We start from the raw sequence: 17,513 nt of genomic DNA, 5'->3' as shown, positions 1-17,513 counted from the left end.
ATCATTGCCCTTTTAACGAGGTGATATCCAGACACATGGGAGCAGATGTTGCAAGGAAAACACATTGTGACGTGATTGTGATCGATGCGCACCTCCCACCATATCCACTGCATAATTTGGTGGATGGCATCAGGATAACAACCTGCATTATGTGGAGACAGCTGTCGCCATGGCGCCTGGGCAGCCATCGCATTGGCTCCCGCCTTATTTCAGGCAGAGGCGGGGAAGCCAATTAGAGTGATTTACAGCTTGCTTGTGTCGTCACCACCTTGAAACCTGTGTCTCGGTCCAGCCAAGGGAAATGCATGGCTACCTGAGTGGTAATAAGGAAGGCATGCTGGAGGGAGCAGCAGAGTTGTTTACTGGTGAAATTTAATGTAATTCTGCTCCAGATGGGAGATCGGTTTAAGGTTAAGTTGTCCTTTAAGTGAAGTTAATGAACTTGTTCAATACAAAGCCATGGATTAGTATAATGTACTGTGTGAATATTTGAGATTAAAAAATGTACCTGCCTGAAGATATATACATCTATCCTCCTGTTCATCTTTTTTTTGCAATGACAAGGAAGATTTCAAGTTTTTTTTTTCTTTCCAGAATTCTTGATGTATATGCATCATCTCAGCCTGGAGTACATTATTTTGTGATTGTGTGAGAGAATGAAACTTCTAAGTGCACTGTTTATATTTCACAGTTTTACATATTTTTCATGGACCATTCATGATGTTCTACATATTTTAATGTTGGTTTTATTATTATTATTATTATTATTATTATTATTATTATTATTATTATTATTATTATTTTAGTGTACCCTGCTTACATATATGACCTATGTTCCATTATTATGCAACCCCAAATTCTTTTGTAAATGCCTTTGAAACATACTTTACGATGAGGATGGTGCCATCAAACTTAAAATGTAAAAACCTCAATGGTATAAATGAACAGCGATGGCAGATTTGAAGGTTTGTGCAGTAATGAATCCGATACACAGTATTTGATGAAACGGTGAGGCAGATGGAAAGTGGGAGATGGCAGGACCGTGTGAAATACAGGAAGGGGACTTGTGATTGACTGTCAGAAATAATCCGAGCAAGCTTTGAAGTGTAAAATGATGATGGGATACAGTTTGAATCTATTTGCACTTCCATCAACAGCTTGATGAGGTCACAGCAACGGCACCTCTCACTTTGAGAGAAAGGTTCAGTCAAAATACAGGCGGTTGTGCAGCTTTAACATCACAGAATATAATATACGAATATAATGTTGCTGTGGCTAGAAGAAGTTTCTTTAAATGTAGATTACCCTCGTAAATTATAGTTAAAGTGCCGCAGTGCTCATTTAATAAGTCTGGTTGTGAATGCAGGAAATTTTGCAAGCAATCTTGACCACATTTTAAACAGTTCTTCTACAAATGAGACTAATATACAACACTGATAACCTGCACGACGAATAAGGAAACAAAATGTTAATTAAAAGCATTAATTAAAACGTCAGAAGTTGCTGCGAAAGACATTAACCTAACGGTCTTTAAAGATGACAGACGAGCAGTGACGCTCCACGCCAGGAGGTGGCGGTGATTAAAAAAAGTTCGACACCACAGAAGAAGTCGTCGCTCGCTCGTGACATAGTTTCCCCGCGACATTCAACTTTAGCTGGCGAGGCCGTGAGTGAATTTGCTTTCGAGAGAAGAACAGGCGTATTTTCCCTGAAAATGCTCAAAAAGAAATCGAGTAGCAATGAAAAGAAAAGGAAACACTCGCAGTCTGAAGAGCGACAAGACAGCAGCAAACGCAGAAGTACGGAGTCCAACTTGGAGGTGCGATATTCAAGCTAGTGATGTGTGTGTGCTAGCTAGCGTCATGCTAATGTTATGTTTTGTTTACACATGTAGCTGCAGTGTCTCTGCTGCTGCTGCTGTTATGTTGCTGGTTCACAGGGGCGAACAATACGGAGCTCTTAGCAAACGTACTTTCACAAAACAATGACATGTGAATCTTGAATCTTTCGCCAAGTTGTGATGGCGAATAAGTCTAAAGGGACACAATAACTTGTTAGCATTAACAGCAGCCTCCGTGTTGTTTTTGTTGCTCGTCCCCTATACATATAACGTCCTAATGCTGCAACATTGTAGTCGTGTTTTTTAATCATGTGATACGTTCAAAGTCTGAAGATAGTATGTTAACATAGCAGCGTAACTGAATACTAATTACATCATAGACTGTCCTAATCGACTGTCAGTGCAGAAAACTCTGCTTGCTAGCTTGGTGTTGTGTTAGCTAAGGGGTGTGGATAGATGTTGAAATGGATTGATGGACGGTGTCATCATGGTTTTAGTTTTGTCTGTTGGAATAGAGATCTTGGATATGTCAAACATAAATCAAGGAAATGCATCTACTTCTTTGTGTCTACCATTAGACTTCGATACAAATGTGTTTTTAATCAGGGATACTCTGTTAATTTTCGATAGCGTTAAGCTGTGTGTATTAATTGCAACAATAAATTACAGTGACCTCACTGATTTATTGCACTGCAAGGCTGGAAATTTAACAAAAAATAAAAAAAATAATAAGCACCTTGAACTGTGTGAATGACTGAATTTTACAATAAAATATTTTAAAATGTATAGCATTTATATTTTTGTTAAATTGTGGAATTATGTGATATGGGGTGGACAAAATGTCCTAATTTAATAATCTACAGTTCATCAGCATCACAAATGTCTGCCTCTAAAATTGAACGTGGGAACATTCATTAAACGAACAGGATTCATTGCAGAGCTTTTGTTTTAGCCCTGTACATTAATTTTATCTGGTAACCTAATAGCTGGCTAGCTAGGTGGTACCTTATATACTGTTGTCTGACCATAGGTTACCTTGTGTGACCTGCATTTGTGTCTCCACTTTGTAATCCATAACAATTTGAGTTTTTAGAACGACATAATGCCTGTTTGAATAGCACAGGAAGCTTCTTTCACAGTATAACTTCCACACAGGTGTAAAAGTGTTTTGACACAGAGCACAGATGTACATATTGTTTAATTTCTTGTGTAATTCTTGTAAAAGTTGCACCACAGTAACATTGCATAATCAGAAAAACTTTCAGTACTAAATTTAAAATTAATGTCACAGAATTTAAAACCTTTAATTCCTTCATTTTCATCATGCTTACAGACTTTTTTCAAGAGCTCCATTCAGTGTGACTCATGTGTCAACATGTTGGTTTCCTAAAGCAGGACTCCAAAGATGAACTTGCTGACCCAGAGCTGGACAAGATCGACAGTGACATTGAGGACGGGGGACTTGACCTCACCCTGCCATTCCAGCCCATCACCGCTTATCTCACTGACAAGCGGGAGATGCTGGAGCAGTGTCTCCACGTGTTGGGTGACAAGAAGCTCCGCAAAATGCTGCCCGATGAACTCAAGGTAATGGTGTGATCATATAAAAGCTCAGTGTTAAAGAACTGTCAACTCATAATCTTTGCAGTTTTAAATAAAATTTTCTCAATGGTTGAAATGTTTTTTATTCATAAAAAAAAAACCTATGAAAATGAAGACACTATGACAACAATTGTTGATCAAAGGGCATTTGTTGGCCCCATTTCACAACAGCTGCAATGTGGCTTTGGACTTCATTAAATACTGTTTTTAAGATGTATGTTCACAGCAAACTTAAGCAAATGTTTTGCTGTAACACCGTGTTTTTACTGACTTTGTGGTTTTATGGACCACATTTTGAGCATTGGCAAGTGTTTTCTCCCAACATATATGGCCATGCTTTGAACAACAACGCCTTGAACAATAGTGATCATGTCATGTAAAGGTTTGTCTCATCTTTTTGTAGGTATATACTGTATTATGATGCACATGAAGTTAATAATGTTTCATCTCATTCCAACCTACTGAATTTAACCATATCCACAGTTTACTAGGTCTCTTTTGCTCTAGGTTAGATAGAAATTTGCTGCTGTCACTGTTATTTTGTATACTATGTCTAACACTTTTATCTATAGCTATAAATCAGCTATGGAGTTTTATAGTAAAGTTAAAAACCTACATGTGTGCCAACTCTAGAAAGGATATGACATTTTGGATTAAAAAGTGATGTTAATGTCACATTCAGATCGAGAAAAAAAGCTTCTACTGTTTGCTTGGGAGGCTATTAAAGCAACCCTCCATCAAAGAAACTATATAAACACATTATCATTCACAGGACTGTAGTTTAGAGGAAATCAAAAAGCTGTGCTGGGAGCAGCTGGAGCCGATCTCAGAGAAAAATCTTACTCAGATCTTAGAAGGTAAGATTTAAGGCCAGCTTTTCACATCTACATACTTAATGCACTGTCTGCTGAAAACAGTCTATTATTACAAACAAACCATTTTCATTCACTTAAAGCTGTTTGTGTTTAGGGGAAGAAGTGACGCCCGGAAATGGCAATGAAAACGCAGAAAAGACCTTGGAAAGCCAGTGAGTCAGAATGAAAGTGTGTGTTCAAATACTTTTCTCATACTTTTAATGTGCTGATTTCATTTTTCCCCTCCATCAAGGCAAGTCAATAATGTGGACTCTACATCTTGCCTCAAAGAAAAAACTGAGGACCCCAAGCAAGGTAATTAATATATACTGCACGCAAAGAACACCCACCAGGCACTCAATCAAAGACTTCAAAGACACTGGAAAAAAAACATTAAAAATACAGTTTTCCATTTAAAATGTCTCACTATAATTTTCTTTACAGAGGGTGGTGGCTCGGGTGAGGAGAGTGACGTCCTGAGCATAAACGCAGACACTTACGATAGTGACATTGAGGGTCCCAAAGAGGAGCAGACTGTTAAAGCTGTGGGCAGGCCGGTGAAAGTAGCTGACAGCAGCAGGGAAGGTGCTGACCCAGCCGTAAACCCTGACCCAGCAAATCCCGAACCTCTCACAGGCCCTCAGCCCACTGATGCAAAGAAAGACATCCAAAGCGACATAGATAAAAGTGTGAGTGAGATTTTAGCGTTGTCGTCCACTTCGTGCAAAGGGGCAGCTGAAGAGGCACAGAGCGTACCGCCCCAAGATGTGTCCACAGATGTTAATCCACCCGTTCAAGGCGCGAGTCGTGCACCTGCAGTATGTCAGCCGTCCATTCAGCAGCTGGAGCTTCTGGAGTTGGAAATGAGGGCGAGGGCCATCAAGGCCCTGATGAAAGCAAGTGGTGGGAAAAAGCTTGCTATGGCAAAAAATGTGTAGCATGTTACACTTGATTGTTTTGCTATTCTTAAAATGATTGAACTTACAGATTGATTCAGTTGACATCACTGATTTTCTCTTTTAAACCCTTGATTTATTTTCCTGAGGGTACCAACCTGTTGTGTTATTACTCCATATTGGAATGATATTACAGATTATTTCATGACAAAATGAAATGCATAAAGGTCTTCCCTGCACCTGCTGACTGATGCTATTTATTTGTATTTCTCTCTTTGGTCACTAGATGGCAGTGTTAGCCTGCCACAGTACATCCATGTTGATGTGTCTCATCTGTGCAGAGGACAGCAAGAGGTGATTTATTTGCTCACATTACAGTCAAAATAGTCAAGGAAGCATGAAAGTCAGGTTTTCTTCATGATGATGTTTTTTAATAATGCAGTTAGGGTGAAAATTGGTGTTGGAGGTTCTCCTTCAGTCAGTGTCAGAGGATGTGAGAATTTCAGGAAGATATGTCGTTGAGTGTGTAGGCCGAGCTTTGCAAGCCAAAGTCGGCGGCAGCAGTGTTGAACCATCATGAACAGTAGACACAGCTGCTATGTTTCTTAACTGAACACCTGTTTGACTTGTCGGCCTGAAGTGTGTGTGTATTGATACAATGTACTGCCATCCCTCAATACCAAATGGATATCAGTGAGGCAAAGAGAACAAAAAATATCTTCCCCCGGCATTCAGGCTGGCACAGACAAAAGACAGAGAAACTCATGAATGAAGTAAATCTTAAGATAATTCGACCAGCTGTCGTCAACGATGTCATGTTAAAGAACAAGTCAGTTTTATCCACCAGAGTGACTTCAAAAAATCTATTTCGATTTTCTGTACCTCTTATGTCATGGCTGGAATTAATAGCACGCTCCAGCATCGTATTGTTTTTGCTTTAATTTATTCTGAAGCCGCTTTGTTCCCCTTTTAAACTGTAAGGTTGCAGCGTGTGTGCAATTACATGCAGATGCAGAGCAAAACAGCTCTTCTGCCGTGCCACCCCAAAGGAGACAATGACATGTTTGCATTTAAAGGGGTTATTTCATGGAAGATTTCTGATTATAGCAATCTTTGGACTAAAAGAGCAAAAAGGCACATTCAAAGAGATCGTTTACAGCAGTGCTCCTTATTGCCCTCTTTTGCAGCCTTTCAGTGGAGCTCATCTCGACATATTTTTGCCTGGTCCCAGCAGGGAGCATTAATAATCACCTCCATGCAACACTGAGACCATTGTCACACAAGAGGCTCCAGCACAGGGAACGTTAATGTCTCAAAGGAACCACTATTGACATCTTAGTCCCTTTGCTAGAATCTATTGGAGAGCTGAGAATGCCCGCGTCTGATAAAATGCTGGCCTGTCAGCCCTGCAGGTTGCCAGTAAGTGTGCAGGGAGGGTGCAGAGGTCAAGAGCACTCACCCTTGACATTTAATAGCAGGGGGTGGGACCCACCAGATCAGTCATACAGATTATCAATGAGCAGAGATGAGGGGATCCAAACGGTGAGGGGATTGAGGTCGGAATATTTTACCACTTGTACCAGGTGTCAGTACCTTTTTTTGCCTCATTTGCCACTACAAAAGCTGGAAAATGCAGTAACTTTGTGGTAATGGACATGCTCACCCCAAAGAGTCACTGCCACTCACACATTAATATATCTGCAAATTTGCACATTGATATCTTCTGTAGATTTGTTTTTAGGCTATTTGGTGCACAACTAAGTTGTGCAGCATTCTGAGTACAGCGCTGCAAAAAGCACTGGCTGCTTTATAATGACACTTATCATAAAAGAGCAACGTGTGATGCTTTCCACGCCTCTCACTGCTCCCTGTTTGCTGTGGCTGGGCCAAAGGTTAACATGGCCTCTTCCAAAACATTCTCCAGCACACTTCCTACTTCACATGAGGCATTTATGTAAGAATGTGTCGCATATTCATGTGAGGAGCTTTTCTATTTCTGCTTTCACATGCAACACGTTTCTTCAGCCTGTATCTCTGAATTGAGACTAGCAGCCCTTGAGGTTTTCCATTACTTATACATCATTGAAAATACTAATAGCATGTTACAACATGGATGATTTCATTTGCATGCAGAACTTTTCAGACCCTTCATTTGATACTAGCTGTGCTTTTAATAGCACTTTCCAAAAAGTGAAGTGTGTTTAAAAGACTAGACTTGTGTGTGCATGTGGAGGGATTGAAGGATAGCATGTCGCCATCCTGTCAATTACCTAAAGTATTGAGAAAATCATCTGAACATGCATGAAAACATGGATTTATAGGACAATATACAGGGTGTCACTGCGTGGCTGGATTTCCTCTGATACAGGTCCTATTGTGTTGAAGGCTTTCTGCAGTGAGCTTAACAGCTTACAGCCTTTTGCCGCTGCTGCTGTATCGGCTTATATGTCTGAAACAGTATTTTGCTCCTGAGAGCATCGATCTCCCTTTTCACATGTGTCCATGCGAGCCTAACTGTTGCTCCACCCTCTGAAAGTCGACAGAGAGATGCACTCAGGATAAGCCTGCGACCGCTCCTGCTGCAAAGCCCGCATCGTGCTCACGCTGATGTGACGCCGCTGCAAGAGAAGCTTAAAGAGAGCGTTTTCTGCTGTTTGTAATGTGCCGGGGGAGCCCGAATGAACGCCCACCTTTGTTTCTGGCTGATAGGTTGAGTGTTGAGGGCTGATCATTGACTGTGGAGTCTCTGAGGCAGACAGTGGGAAGCGTGTAGGCTGCTCCATGGCGACTGTGCCGGAGAGCTGCGCTGTCCGTGGTGCTGAATGCGCCGCCACAAACACAGGCGCTCATTTCAGATGGTGTGAGAGCAAAGACGGTGATGCGGGGGGAAAAGCAAACAAACAATAAAAGCCCACGGGTGGTGGTTTTGTTGTCTCCAGTGAAATAAACCCTCCAGTTGAGAGCAAAACAGTGATCCCTAACGGCACACACAGCTAAAATGACTCTCTTGCGTGATGGTGATCGTGTGGTGATGCGGTGTAAAACACATTTGTGTGTGTGTGTGTGTGTGTGTGTGTGTGTGTGTGTGTGTGTGTGTGTGTGTGTGTGTGTGTGTGTGTGTGTGTATGTGTGTGGAAGGAACTCATTTCTGTGTTTTGATTTAATAAATATTTAATTTCCTAATTTTATCTTGTTTGTGTTAACTTTAATGTTTCCAAGTTTGAACTAAGAGAGCGGAATTCATCATTTGACAAGCTATTGGCCAGGTGTTTTCATTCAGAGATTGTTTGCCCTAAGGACGTCCATAACTTTCATTTATAGAAACGGTAAGATATTTTTACACATTTGCTCATTCACCTGAAACATTTTGAATCGATATTTTACCCTGTGTCAAGTCTTTGAGGACAGTGTGTAGAGCAGATCACGCGTTCACTGTAGTCTCAGGCTGTCTTCTTGCATGCAAACGCGATAGGAAAGTCACCGTGGTGCATTCATGTCTCCATTGACGGCTGATTTTCAACTCTGAATTGCGAAAAGAAGGCTGTCTCCGCACATGTGCTCGTTTCAGAATCTTCCCAAGGTTTCAGACATGGACGGACGCGTTTATTGCTCTGGTGTGTAGAAATATAGGCCTTTGGCAGAGTGCTGAAACGTGTGATCCGCATAGTAGTCGGTTATTTTACCGCATCTAAAGTAAAAACGTTGTCGTGTTGGAAATATTAGACTCACGGCGCTGGTTTTATATGCAGAGTCTCACATTACGAGTTGAATTGATGGCTGCAGTAAACAAACCAACCTTACTTGATTTTGAATTTGAGCTTTTTCATCTATAGGAAAACTTGCATTTTTACCAAGAATGTACATTTAAAATACATGGCCAAATATGAATATGTTTTAAACTAAGTGGTGGGCTATGGTAGGGGCGACCTCTTGGATTTAAATGTAAAATAGCCCATAGGGCTGAAGACGTCGACCTACACCTGCAGCGAATCAATTGTTTAATCGCGTATTTCCGAGGTAGGGACCGAGTCCTCGCTGATTGGCCGACGGTCTGATTAGTTTACTTACGTTGGCCGTGTTCCCGCCACCGCCCCCTTTTCTACTGCGCAAAGACTGCGACCAAAAGTTTGATGTCTGCAGACTTTACATCAATAAATTCCCGCGACGCCGACTCAACACCTCAAGGTAAGACACCGCAGAGGAGTAGTGTAAAAGTATTTACTGCCAAAATTAACTGTACAGAAAATGCACCCCGAAAAAAGACATTAAACAAGGGACTGTAGCTATCAACGTCCAACAGACGCCGGCGTAGCGAGCGACTCAAGTCGGATATGTTGCCAGCAGATCTCCATAAGAAATATTTGTGTTTTAACATGACTTAATATTGGACAACGTTTCGTAACGTCAAGCTAGCTAAAATAATGTTTGCTACAGTAGCAAGCGCCGACGCAAATCTCGGCGCTAGCCTCATGAACTAAATTTCACAAACACACATAAAACTGCTGTGTTGGTTAAAATCTCGCCGTCAAATTGCGTCCGGCTACACGACCACGCCGCAAAACAAAACTAGCATGGGGTTGCAGTTTCATAAAGTTTAAATTAGACGCAAAACATAAAAAAAATTGGCCATTCGGCGTTTGCTGAGTGGTCATTGTCTGAGATAATTGACTCAATCCTCATTTGGACTTCGCATGAACCGACATTCAATCGCAGGTTGGTGTTGCGCACAGCGCGGCGGCACAGGTGTCTCAGTTTAATAAATTAAACAAGGCTCCTCTCAGCCCTCAGCCACCCCCCCACCCCCCTCCATCCGCTCACGTTGTAGTTCACCTAATTAGACTGAGCTCAACCTTTTACCTTTTTAACACAGGCCGGTTGATGGAGCAGCTGTACTTTATTTGGTCCTGTTTTATAATATTTATTCGTCATTATTTCCAATACTTGTAGAAATCTCGTTGTCAGCTCCTGAATGAAAACTCCAAAATTAGCAGAATTATTTATTTAGCCGATGAATGCATTGTTTACATGCAGTGGTCCCTCTTTAAACAGAGGGTATTTTTTCCATCCACTGCATGAAATTATATTTTCCTATATGTGATCATTGACATAAGCGAGTCTTAATTTCCATCCTCGTGTGATGCTGTTACTCATAAATGGGCATTTCACAGTTTTTGGGTATTACGCAACTCCAGGTAAAGGAACAGGTTAATTGTCGTTCTTGTTCTTAAGGACTTTAAGGATAATTATCAGACTGTAACCTGTCATATAAACAAAGGCATGTTCTTTTGCATTTTTTCGTGCTCATGCTTGTAGCGTCTGGCCTTGAATATTAAGCATGGATATGTTGGAGCCACGGGCATGTTGAGTTATAGCTGGCAGTCTGCGGTGAGTAATCTTCAGTTGGTGGGTCATGAAAAGATTACATCTCTTTTATATGAGAGCCTGAACAGTTAATTTACCAGGAAGTTGCCAACACACAGGACATCTGTGGTCCTGTGGGTATCGCGGGACAGCCCAGCTCACTGGGTGTTTTTAAAGGTGTTTCATACACTCTTCAACATCTTGTGAGTTGACATCCCTGTCACATTGAATGTGAAACAGACATTGACACATTTAGTCTCATTACCTGGGTTACGTGTGTTCTTCTTTTTTTTTTTTTTTTTTTTTTCTAAAATCCTCAATTGATTTGACACGCTGTGACAAGGGAATAATGTGTAATGTGTAATAATGTGTATTATGAGTATTTGTTGATGACGAAGTAGTTGGCTGTGCCGTTATTTACCCAATCACCTGATTAAATATAGCACTTGCAGCCATAACATATTACAATTCTGTGTGTGCAGAGACGAAATATGTAAAAAAAAAAAAGGCTGAGTCAGATTGTTGTAGTTTGGGTCTTGGTGTTTACTGAAGAATTGACAATAATACTAAGAGCACCAGAAGATCTTAATTCAAATTTGCAGATCTCATCACAAGTTCAGCTTAAGGAAAGATGGAAGATGCCCACATGTTCCTATTTATATATATATATGCTGTTTTTAGGCATTTTTCCCTCCTGCTGCTGTGTGCTGCTGTCAGAACTGGGTTAGCATACAGTGGGTGGCTCCAGGAAAAAAAAAGGATGCCCCCTTTGTCCTTCTTAAATGTCTGTCCTATCCCCCTTTCTTCTCCTCGCGGCGTCCCCCTGCACCCCCCCTGCAGTTGATCTTGTCTGGGCTGTGTGAATGGTGCACATAGCTGTTTCCAGTTTGGTCCATATTGTCTGTTGGCCACAGGGTGGCCCTCCCTCTGCATGTGTGGGTCATTGCTGGAAGCCAGCATTGCAGTGTTCTTGACCCTGTCACTGCATCACAGCTGCTTTTATAGATCGCCACATCTCATGCTCTGTATAGGTGTTATGTGGTGAGTTTTGATTTGTGTACTTTAATGTTTGGCTGTGTTAGTGTGTAGGCCTATGGTGGTGAGAAGCAGAGGGAGTGTGAATATACCTCGTGTCTAAACATTGCAGATATTGAATGAATGTGAATGTGAAATTATTGGATTGGAGCTCATAGCAAATGTAACATATCGACCGAGATTCAGTGTTTGAGCTTGACTACGAAATTGACAAATCAGAGTCACTAGTTGTTGAGGTTAATAGTCTTAAGACCTCCTGTCAAAAACAGTCAAAATAGCTGTGGCACTTAAGAGACTGGGTTGTCAGAACCTCACTGATGACCCCAGTGCTAAATGAACAGTCACTATTTTCATTTTCAGTTTTAAACTCTCTGACTTGAGGTTTTAAAAGTTGTCATCTCATCTCAAGTCACGCCGTCAACCTTTTTTTTTCTTTTCTTTTTGTTAGTGTCCTGCACACCTTTTTATATGATAGCAGACAGGCTAGTGTCTGACAAAATGACTGCTATGTTACAGTAGGTTGCTCTCTCTATCCATTATTTGGTGATGCTGCTTTTAGACTTTCTTTATTAATTAGTAAATTGTCAGAATCCACACATTTGATGTTGATTGTTCAGTGTTAAGCCCTAATCAGAGCACTTGTGAGTTAACATTTAATCATAACTAATAGTGTTACAGCAGACAATTAATTTCTTAAGAGACCTTTTTGATGATGTAAAATAAAATTGTGATTTTTTTTTTTTTAATTTAATTTTTTTTTTTAATTTTACAAGAAATGATACATTGATATTTTTACATTGGTTCTCTAAAGCATCAAGCCTGGAAGAAGAAAAATGGCTCTGGCCAAAATTTCAGAACAAGTCAGTATTGATGAACATGTGTTGCTGTCTCTGGAACAATGCAAACTACCCAACTGAATTTTATTTCAGGCGGACTATGAAGTGAATTTTATGCATTTTCTCCTACTAACAGTAGCTGTATTATTCCCTTCTCCATAAGTGTTGGTGAGAAATCTTACACTTCTGCTTTGGAGGCAGACTGCCAATTATAACTCAGCATTGCATCACTTTTCAGTATTATTCTGACTGGTTCTGGGATGACGGAGCTGCTGCGTAACTACCCTGCTCTCAACCCCCTCCCCACTGTCACCTTGCACCTTCAGAACAAGCTTTATCAAATTATTAACAGTGTGTTTGTGTTGATAAATATTTGCTCTTCCTTAAATGTTAATCTGCAAACAAAGCGGATCGATGCACTGAAACACTGAGCAGAGGTTTGAGAGACAGAAGTAGCATGTGATGGAAATTACCTGCCCAGCAGTTTTCCCTTGTTTGCAAAATTAAGATGGCGTCAGAGTCAAAGTAGTAAAATCTTTAAATTGCGTGCCTCCTCCCTTTAAGTGCTCAGTGTCACATCAGTACATGCTGATCTTCCTGTTGGCTTCGGGTTCAACTTAAAGAAGTTCTGTACTTAGTCACATCTGTAAATGTTTCTTTTTTGAGCCCAATTTCTGTATAACAAAATCTGAAAACTTTATTGTCCTCATGGATCTAGTGTTTGTTGGAAAAGGACGGTCATTATAGTATTTTTATTTTGATCCTTTAAAAGGTCTACTGTACAGTATATTGTAGAGTTGGGCCGTATCCAAATTTTGATACCGTCAAACTATCCCCACATTTTCCCGGGGTATACGGTATTACTGTGACTAATTAAAAATCACTTTGCAGGGCAGCGTGACAGGCGTGCAGTTCAGATGGTCAATGCTCAAGCGAAGAAGCACGAGTCCTAACTTGTAGCATACCAGAATGATGGGGAGAAACTCCGTTAAAAGCCTCTACCAAGCATTGTCACCCAAACGAAACATAATTCATAGCCCACGAAATTATATGCGCATTTAACGACAAACACGAAAACAGCGCACGTCAATGGCACTATCTGCTGATTTCACCACTTCACGCAAACCACCAAAGCCCAGTTTCATATGAAAGCAGAGAGTCTGATGATCACGAAGATGTCTGCCTCCACACTGTATGACGAAAACTTGGCGAGCTAGCAGCCAAAGAGTACCAGAAAAAAACTTCGCTAAATCATAAAGTACGTTTTACCTTTGCTGTTTTGTGGTCAAACGTTATATTCCAGCCCGAAAAAAACGATGCTAATGTCTCCTCCTATGACTCTGCGTTAGTTTGAGATCAATCACGAAGGTCCAGAGGCCTGTACCATAAAGCTTGATTAACCTCGCCGGGCTTCCTCTTACTTATCGAGCTTCACTTAACGAGACATCCGCCCTCCGGATTTTCGGTACCATAAAGCCGGCTATCAACTCACTAATTCAATTCAGGCTTGTCCAATCTAGATCTGTGCGCGCTCACATAAAAAGGGCGGAGTTTGCTGCATGCGACCGATCGCAAACATGGAAAAATCAGCCCGAGCCGCATATTTCACTATGGAGGAGCAAACAATAATAATTAATAAATACGAGGAATACAAAACAATAATCCAGGCAAAAAGCAACACAGTTGCAGCTGCCAAACGGCGCAAGGATTGCTGGCAAAAAATCGCCGACTGTGTCAATGCGTAAGTTAGTGCCATTATAATATTACTTCCCCACTATGACTGCACTTGTATATCTGACTACAGTAACATTTGTGTGTTCCATAAATGTATGTGTGTATGAAATTTTTCGTTATGGCATGTGATTGTAGCCTTATTATTTCAGATGCAACCCGAGTGGAGCAAAGAGAACATGGGAGCAAATCAAACATAAGTATAAAAATATACTTCAAAGTGGTCAGTACGCTTACTATATCTTGTACATACTTACATGTAGCATATGTAGCATGTATGTATGTATGTGGATGTCAACATACATACAGTCATTTGGTGAGGACCGAAGTGAGGACTCTGACGGGACGCTGCGGGGCTCGCCAAACCCCAGTCAAAAATCCACAAATTTAAAGTTATCTCGCTTTTTCTCCAAAATCTGCGTCGGTCCGCGTGTTTCCGATCTAGGAAAGTAATCAGTAGGCTCTGTTGAGGCTTAAAAAAATGACCATGAGAAGGTTTTTAAAGTGTTTTTTCAGTGCTTCATCAATTGCTGATTAGACCAGGTGAATCGAACTCCGTTCGTCTATGGCTCATCGAAGCTATGGCTTGTTGGGTGCTTCCTGACATTAACGGATCATCAATGTCGCGTCTTAGCTGACATATTTCTCTTCTATATTTGTTTTATTTTGTATGGGGCAGCAATCTCTCCACATAATTGGCTGTTCAAGCTCAATTATAGGTAGGGTTACCACCCGTCCCGTAAAATACGGAATCGCCCTTTAATTGACAATTAAACGTTGCGTCCCGTATTGAACCAATACGGGACACACACTAAACACACTCAACACTAAATCTAACAATAATGAACAAAATAAAACACAGGAAATACTAAGACCAGCAAAATTGTCGTGGCGGGATCTCCGCAGGACCCCGGTCGTGTGGCCGACACACGACCGGAGCGGGGGTCCTGCGTAGATCCCGCCACGACACTGGGATTGTACGTGCACCCTAGAACAGAAATATGTCAGCTAAGACGCGACATTGATGATCCGTTAATGTCAGGAAGCACCCAACAAGCCATAGCTTCGATGAGCCATAGACGAACGGATTTCGATTCACCTGATCGAATCAGCAATTGATGAAGCACTGAAAAAACACTTTAAAAACCTTCTCATGGTCATTTTTTTAAGCCGAATTACTCAACAGAGCCTACTGATTACTTTCCCAGATCGGAAACACGCGGACCGATGCAGATTTTGGAGAAAAAGGGAGATGACTTTAAATTTGTGGATTTTTGACTGGGGTTTGGCGAGCCCCGCAGCGTCCTCACTTCGGGACGAAAGCGACTGCCACACTGTCAAAAACAGTTATATTTCTCCGTAGATTTTACAAATAGATCATAAACTATCACTGAGTTTTAGGCATGTTATTCAAATGTGTACTTTTTCCAGAATGAGTCTTACCTGGCCACACTTTCATGCAAACGATGTCCTCGTGCGCCTGAGGTGAACGGCAGTGTCCCGTGATCTTGCTGCGCAGGTGGAGGTCTGCTATCCTGCACGTTCACATACAACCAGATTGACTGTCTGTGTACATGTATGAAAGAAGATTCACCGACCGGTATCGAGGAACACTTTGAAGTCAAATTTCAGGTTTCTGCGTGAGCTCAGAGCTCTATGTCCAGCCTGACCCGGTCCTGGACGTCTACAGACAGCCAAAATGAGTCGCACAAAGACGTGTTAGTTGGCCATGATCTGGACGTCTATATGGCAAGAATTAGTTGATAAATGACAGTGCAATTAGAAATCCAGCCTGACCCGGGTCTGGGCGTAAACAGCCAGAATGAGTCGCAAAAATAGGTTTTAGTTGGCCATGATCTGGACGTGTATTGGACGTCAAGAATTAGTTGATACATGACATTGGGATTATACGTGCACCCTGACCCAGTTCTGGACGTCTACAGACATCCAAAATAAGTTGCAAATGACTAGGCCACTAGGAAAGAAGATTCGCCGACCGCTATCGAGGAACACTTTGAAGTCAAATTTCAGGTTTCTGCGCGAGTTCAGAGCTCCTCGTGCGCAAATAATCGACTGTGTGACATAGACAGGCTTAAGTAGTTTACGTATTGACTGAATCATGCTCTCCTGTCTCTGCTCTCTGTGCGAGCTAGACGTTGAAAAGACGTTTTACTTTCAATGTTATATAGACATCATTAAAATACGTTTCCAGGACGTCATAAAGGTGACAGGCGTCACTAAACAAAGTTTTCAAACAAAATTGTTTAATATCATGAAGACCTCATTGAAGGCGTCAGAATGAACATTTTTGCGTCTTGGACATTGTTATTTACTCATTCCAATACGTTTTAAACAATTATTGGACATCCAGAAATCCTGAATGTATGTCAACATAGCCCACGTTTTCTCTGGCTCTTCAATTTTTTCCTTTCCTTTTTTTAGTAGTAGTCAGGCTGGACGTAAAATCGCAATGTCATTTATCAATTAATTTTGGATGTCCAACACAGGCCATGGCCTAGTCATTTGCAACTCATTTTGGATGTCTGCAGACGTCCAGAACTGGGTCAGGGTGCACGTATAATCCCAATGTCATTTATCAACGAATTCTAGATGTCCAATACACATCCAAATCATGGACAAGCAGTATGTCTTTTTGCAACTCATTCTGGTTGTCTGTAGACATCCAGAACCGGCTCAGGCTGGATTTGTAATTGCAATGTCATTTATCGACTAATTCTGGTTGTCATATAGAGGTCCAGATCATGGCCAACTAAAAGGTCTTTTTGCGATTCATTTTGGCTGTCTGTAGACGTCCAGAACCGGGTCAGGCTGGACATAGAGCACTGAGCTCATGCAGAAACCTGAAATTTGACTTCAAAGTGTTCCTCGATACCGGTCGGTGAATCTTCTTTCATACATGTACACGGACAGTCAGTCTGGTTGTATGTGAACGTGCAGAATAGCAGATCTCCACCTGCCCAGCAAGATCACGGGACTCTGCCGTTCACCCCAGGCGCACGAGGACATCGTATGTTGACATACATTCAGGATTTCTGGATGTCCAATAATTGTCTAAAACGTATTGCAATGAGTAAATAACAATGTCCAAGACGCAATAATATTCATTCTGATGCCTTCAATGAGGTCTTCAACAATTTTGTTCGAAAACGTAGTTTAGTGACGCCTGTCACCTTTATGACGTCCTGAAAACGTATTTTAATGATGTCTATATAACATTGAAAGTAAAACGTCTTTTCAACGTCTAGCTCACACAGAGAGCAGAGACAGGAGAGCATGATTCAGTCAATACGTAAACTACTTAAGCCTGTCTACGTCTCATAGTCGATTCTTTGCGCAC

General features: G+C 41.3%; 1 protein-coding gene across 2 annotated transcripts; it reads left to right on the top strand.

The window, feature by feature from the left end:
* The first annotated feature begins 1,644 nt into the window (after positions 1 to 1,644).
* On the top strand, positions 1,645 to 5,436 carry LOC139328084 (caspase activity and apoptosis inhibitor 1-like). Of its 2 annotated transcripts, none has more exons than XM_070958182.1 (6): positions 1,645 to 1,819; positions 3,236 to 3,427; positions 4,215 to 4,299; positions 4,412 to 4,469; positions 4,550 to 4,611; positions 4,741 to 5,436. In XM_070958182.1, the coding sequence occupies exons 1-6, from the start codon at positions 1,715 to 1,717 to the stop codon at positions 5,232 to 5,234; spliced, it is 996 nt and encodes a 331-aa protein (XP_070814283.1). In that variant the 5' UTR covers positions 1,645 to 1,714; the 3' UTR covers positions 5,235 to 5,436. The 2 variants fall into 2 exon arrangements, with proteins under 2 accessions (XP_070814283.1, XP_070814282.1); XM_070958181.1 differs by having other exon boundaries at positions 1,650 to 1,819; positions 3,233 to 3,427; positions 4,741 to 5,430.
* The last annotated feature ends 12,077 nt before the right edge of the window (positions 5,437 to 17,513 follow it).

The sequence above is a fragment of the Chaetodon trifascialis genome (genome assembly GCF_039877785.1).
Source record: "Chaetodon trifascialis isolate fChaTrf1 chromosome 23 unlocalized genomic scaffold, fChaTrf1.hap1 SUPER_23_unloc_1, whole genome shotgun sequence".
NCBI classification, from domain to species: domain Eukaryota; kingdom Metazoa; phylum Chordata; class Actinopteri; order Chaetodontiformes; family Chaetodontidae; genus Chaetodon; species Chaetodon trifascialis.
Note: the sequence above shows the minus strand (reverse complement) of the source record. Positions and strands in the feature narration are given on the sequence as shown.

What these genes read in the sequence shown, in the direction of transcription:
- LOC139328084 (XM_070958181.1), top strand. Translation starts at nt 1,715, where the DNA reads ATGCTCAAAAAGAAATCGAGTAGCAATGAAAAGAAAAGGAAACACTCG. An exon ending in GTACGGAGTCCAACTTGGAG is followed by an intron (nt 1,820 to 3,232) that starts GTGCGATATTCA and finishes GGTTTCCTAAAG; the next exon opens with CAGGACTCCAAAGATGAACT. An exon ending in AACTGAGGACCCCAAGCAAG is followed by an intron (nt 4,612 to 4,740) that starts GTAATTAATATA and finishes TTTTCTTTACAG; the next exon opens with AGGGTGGTGGCTCGGGTGAG.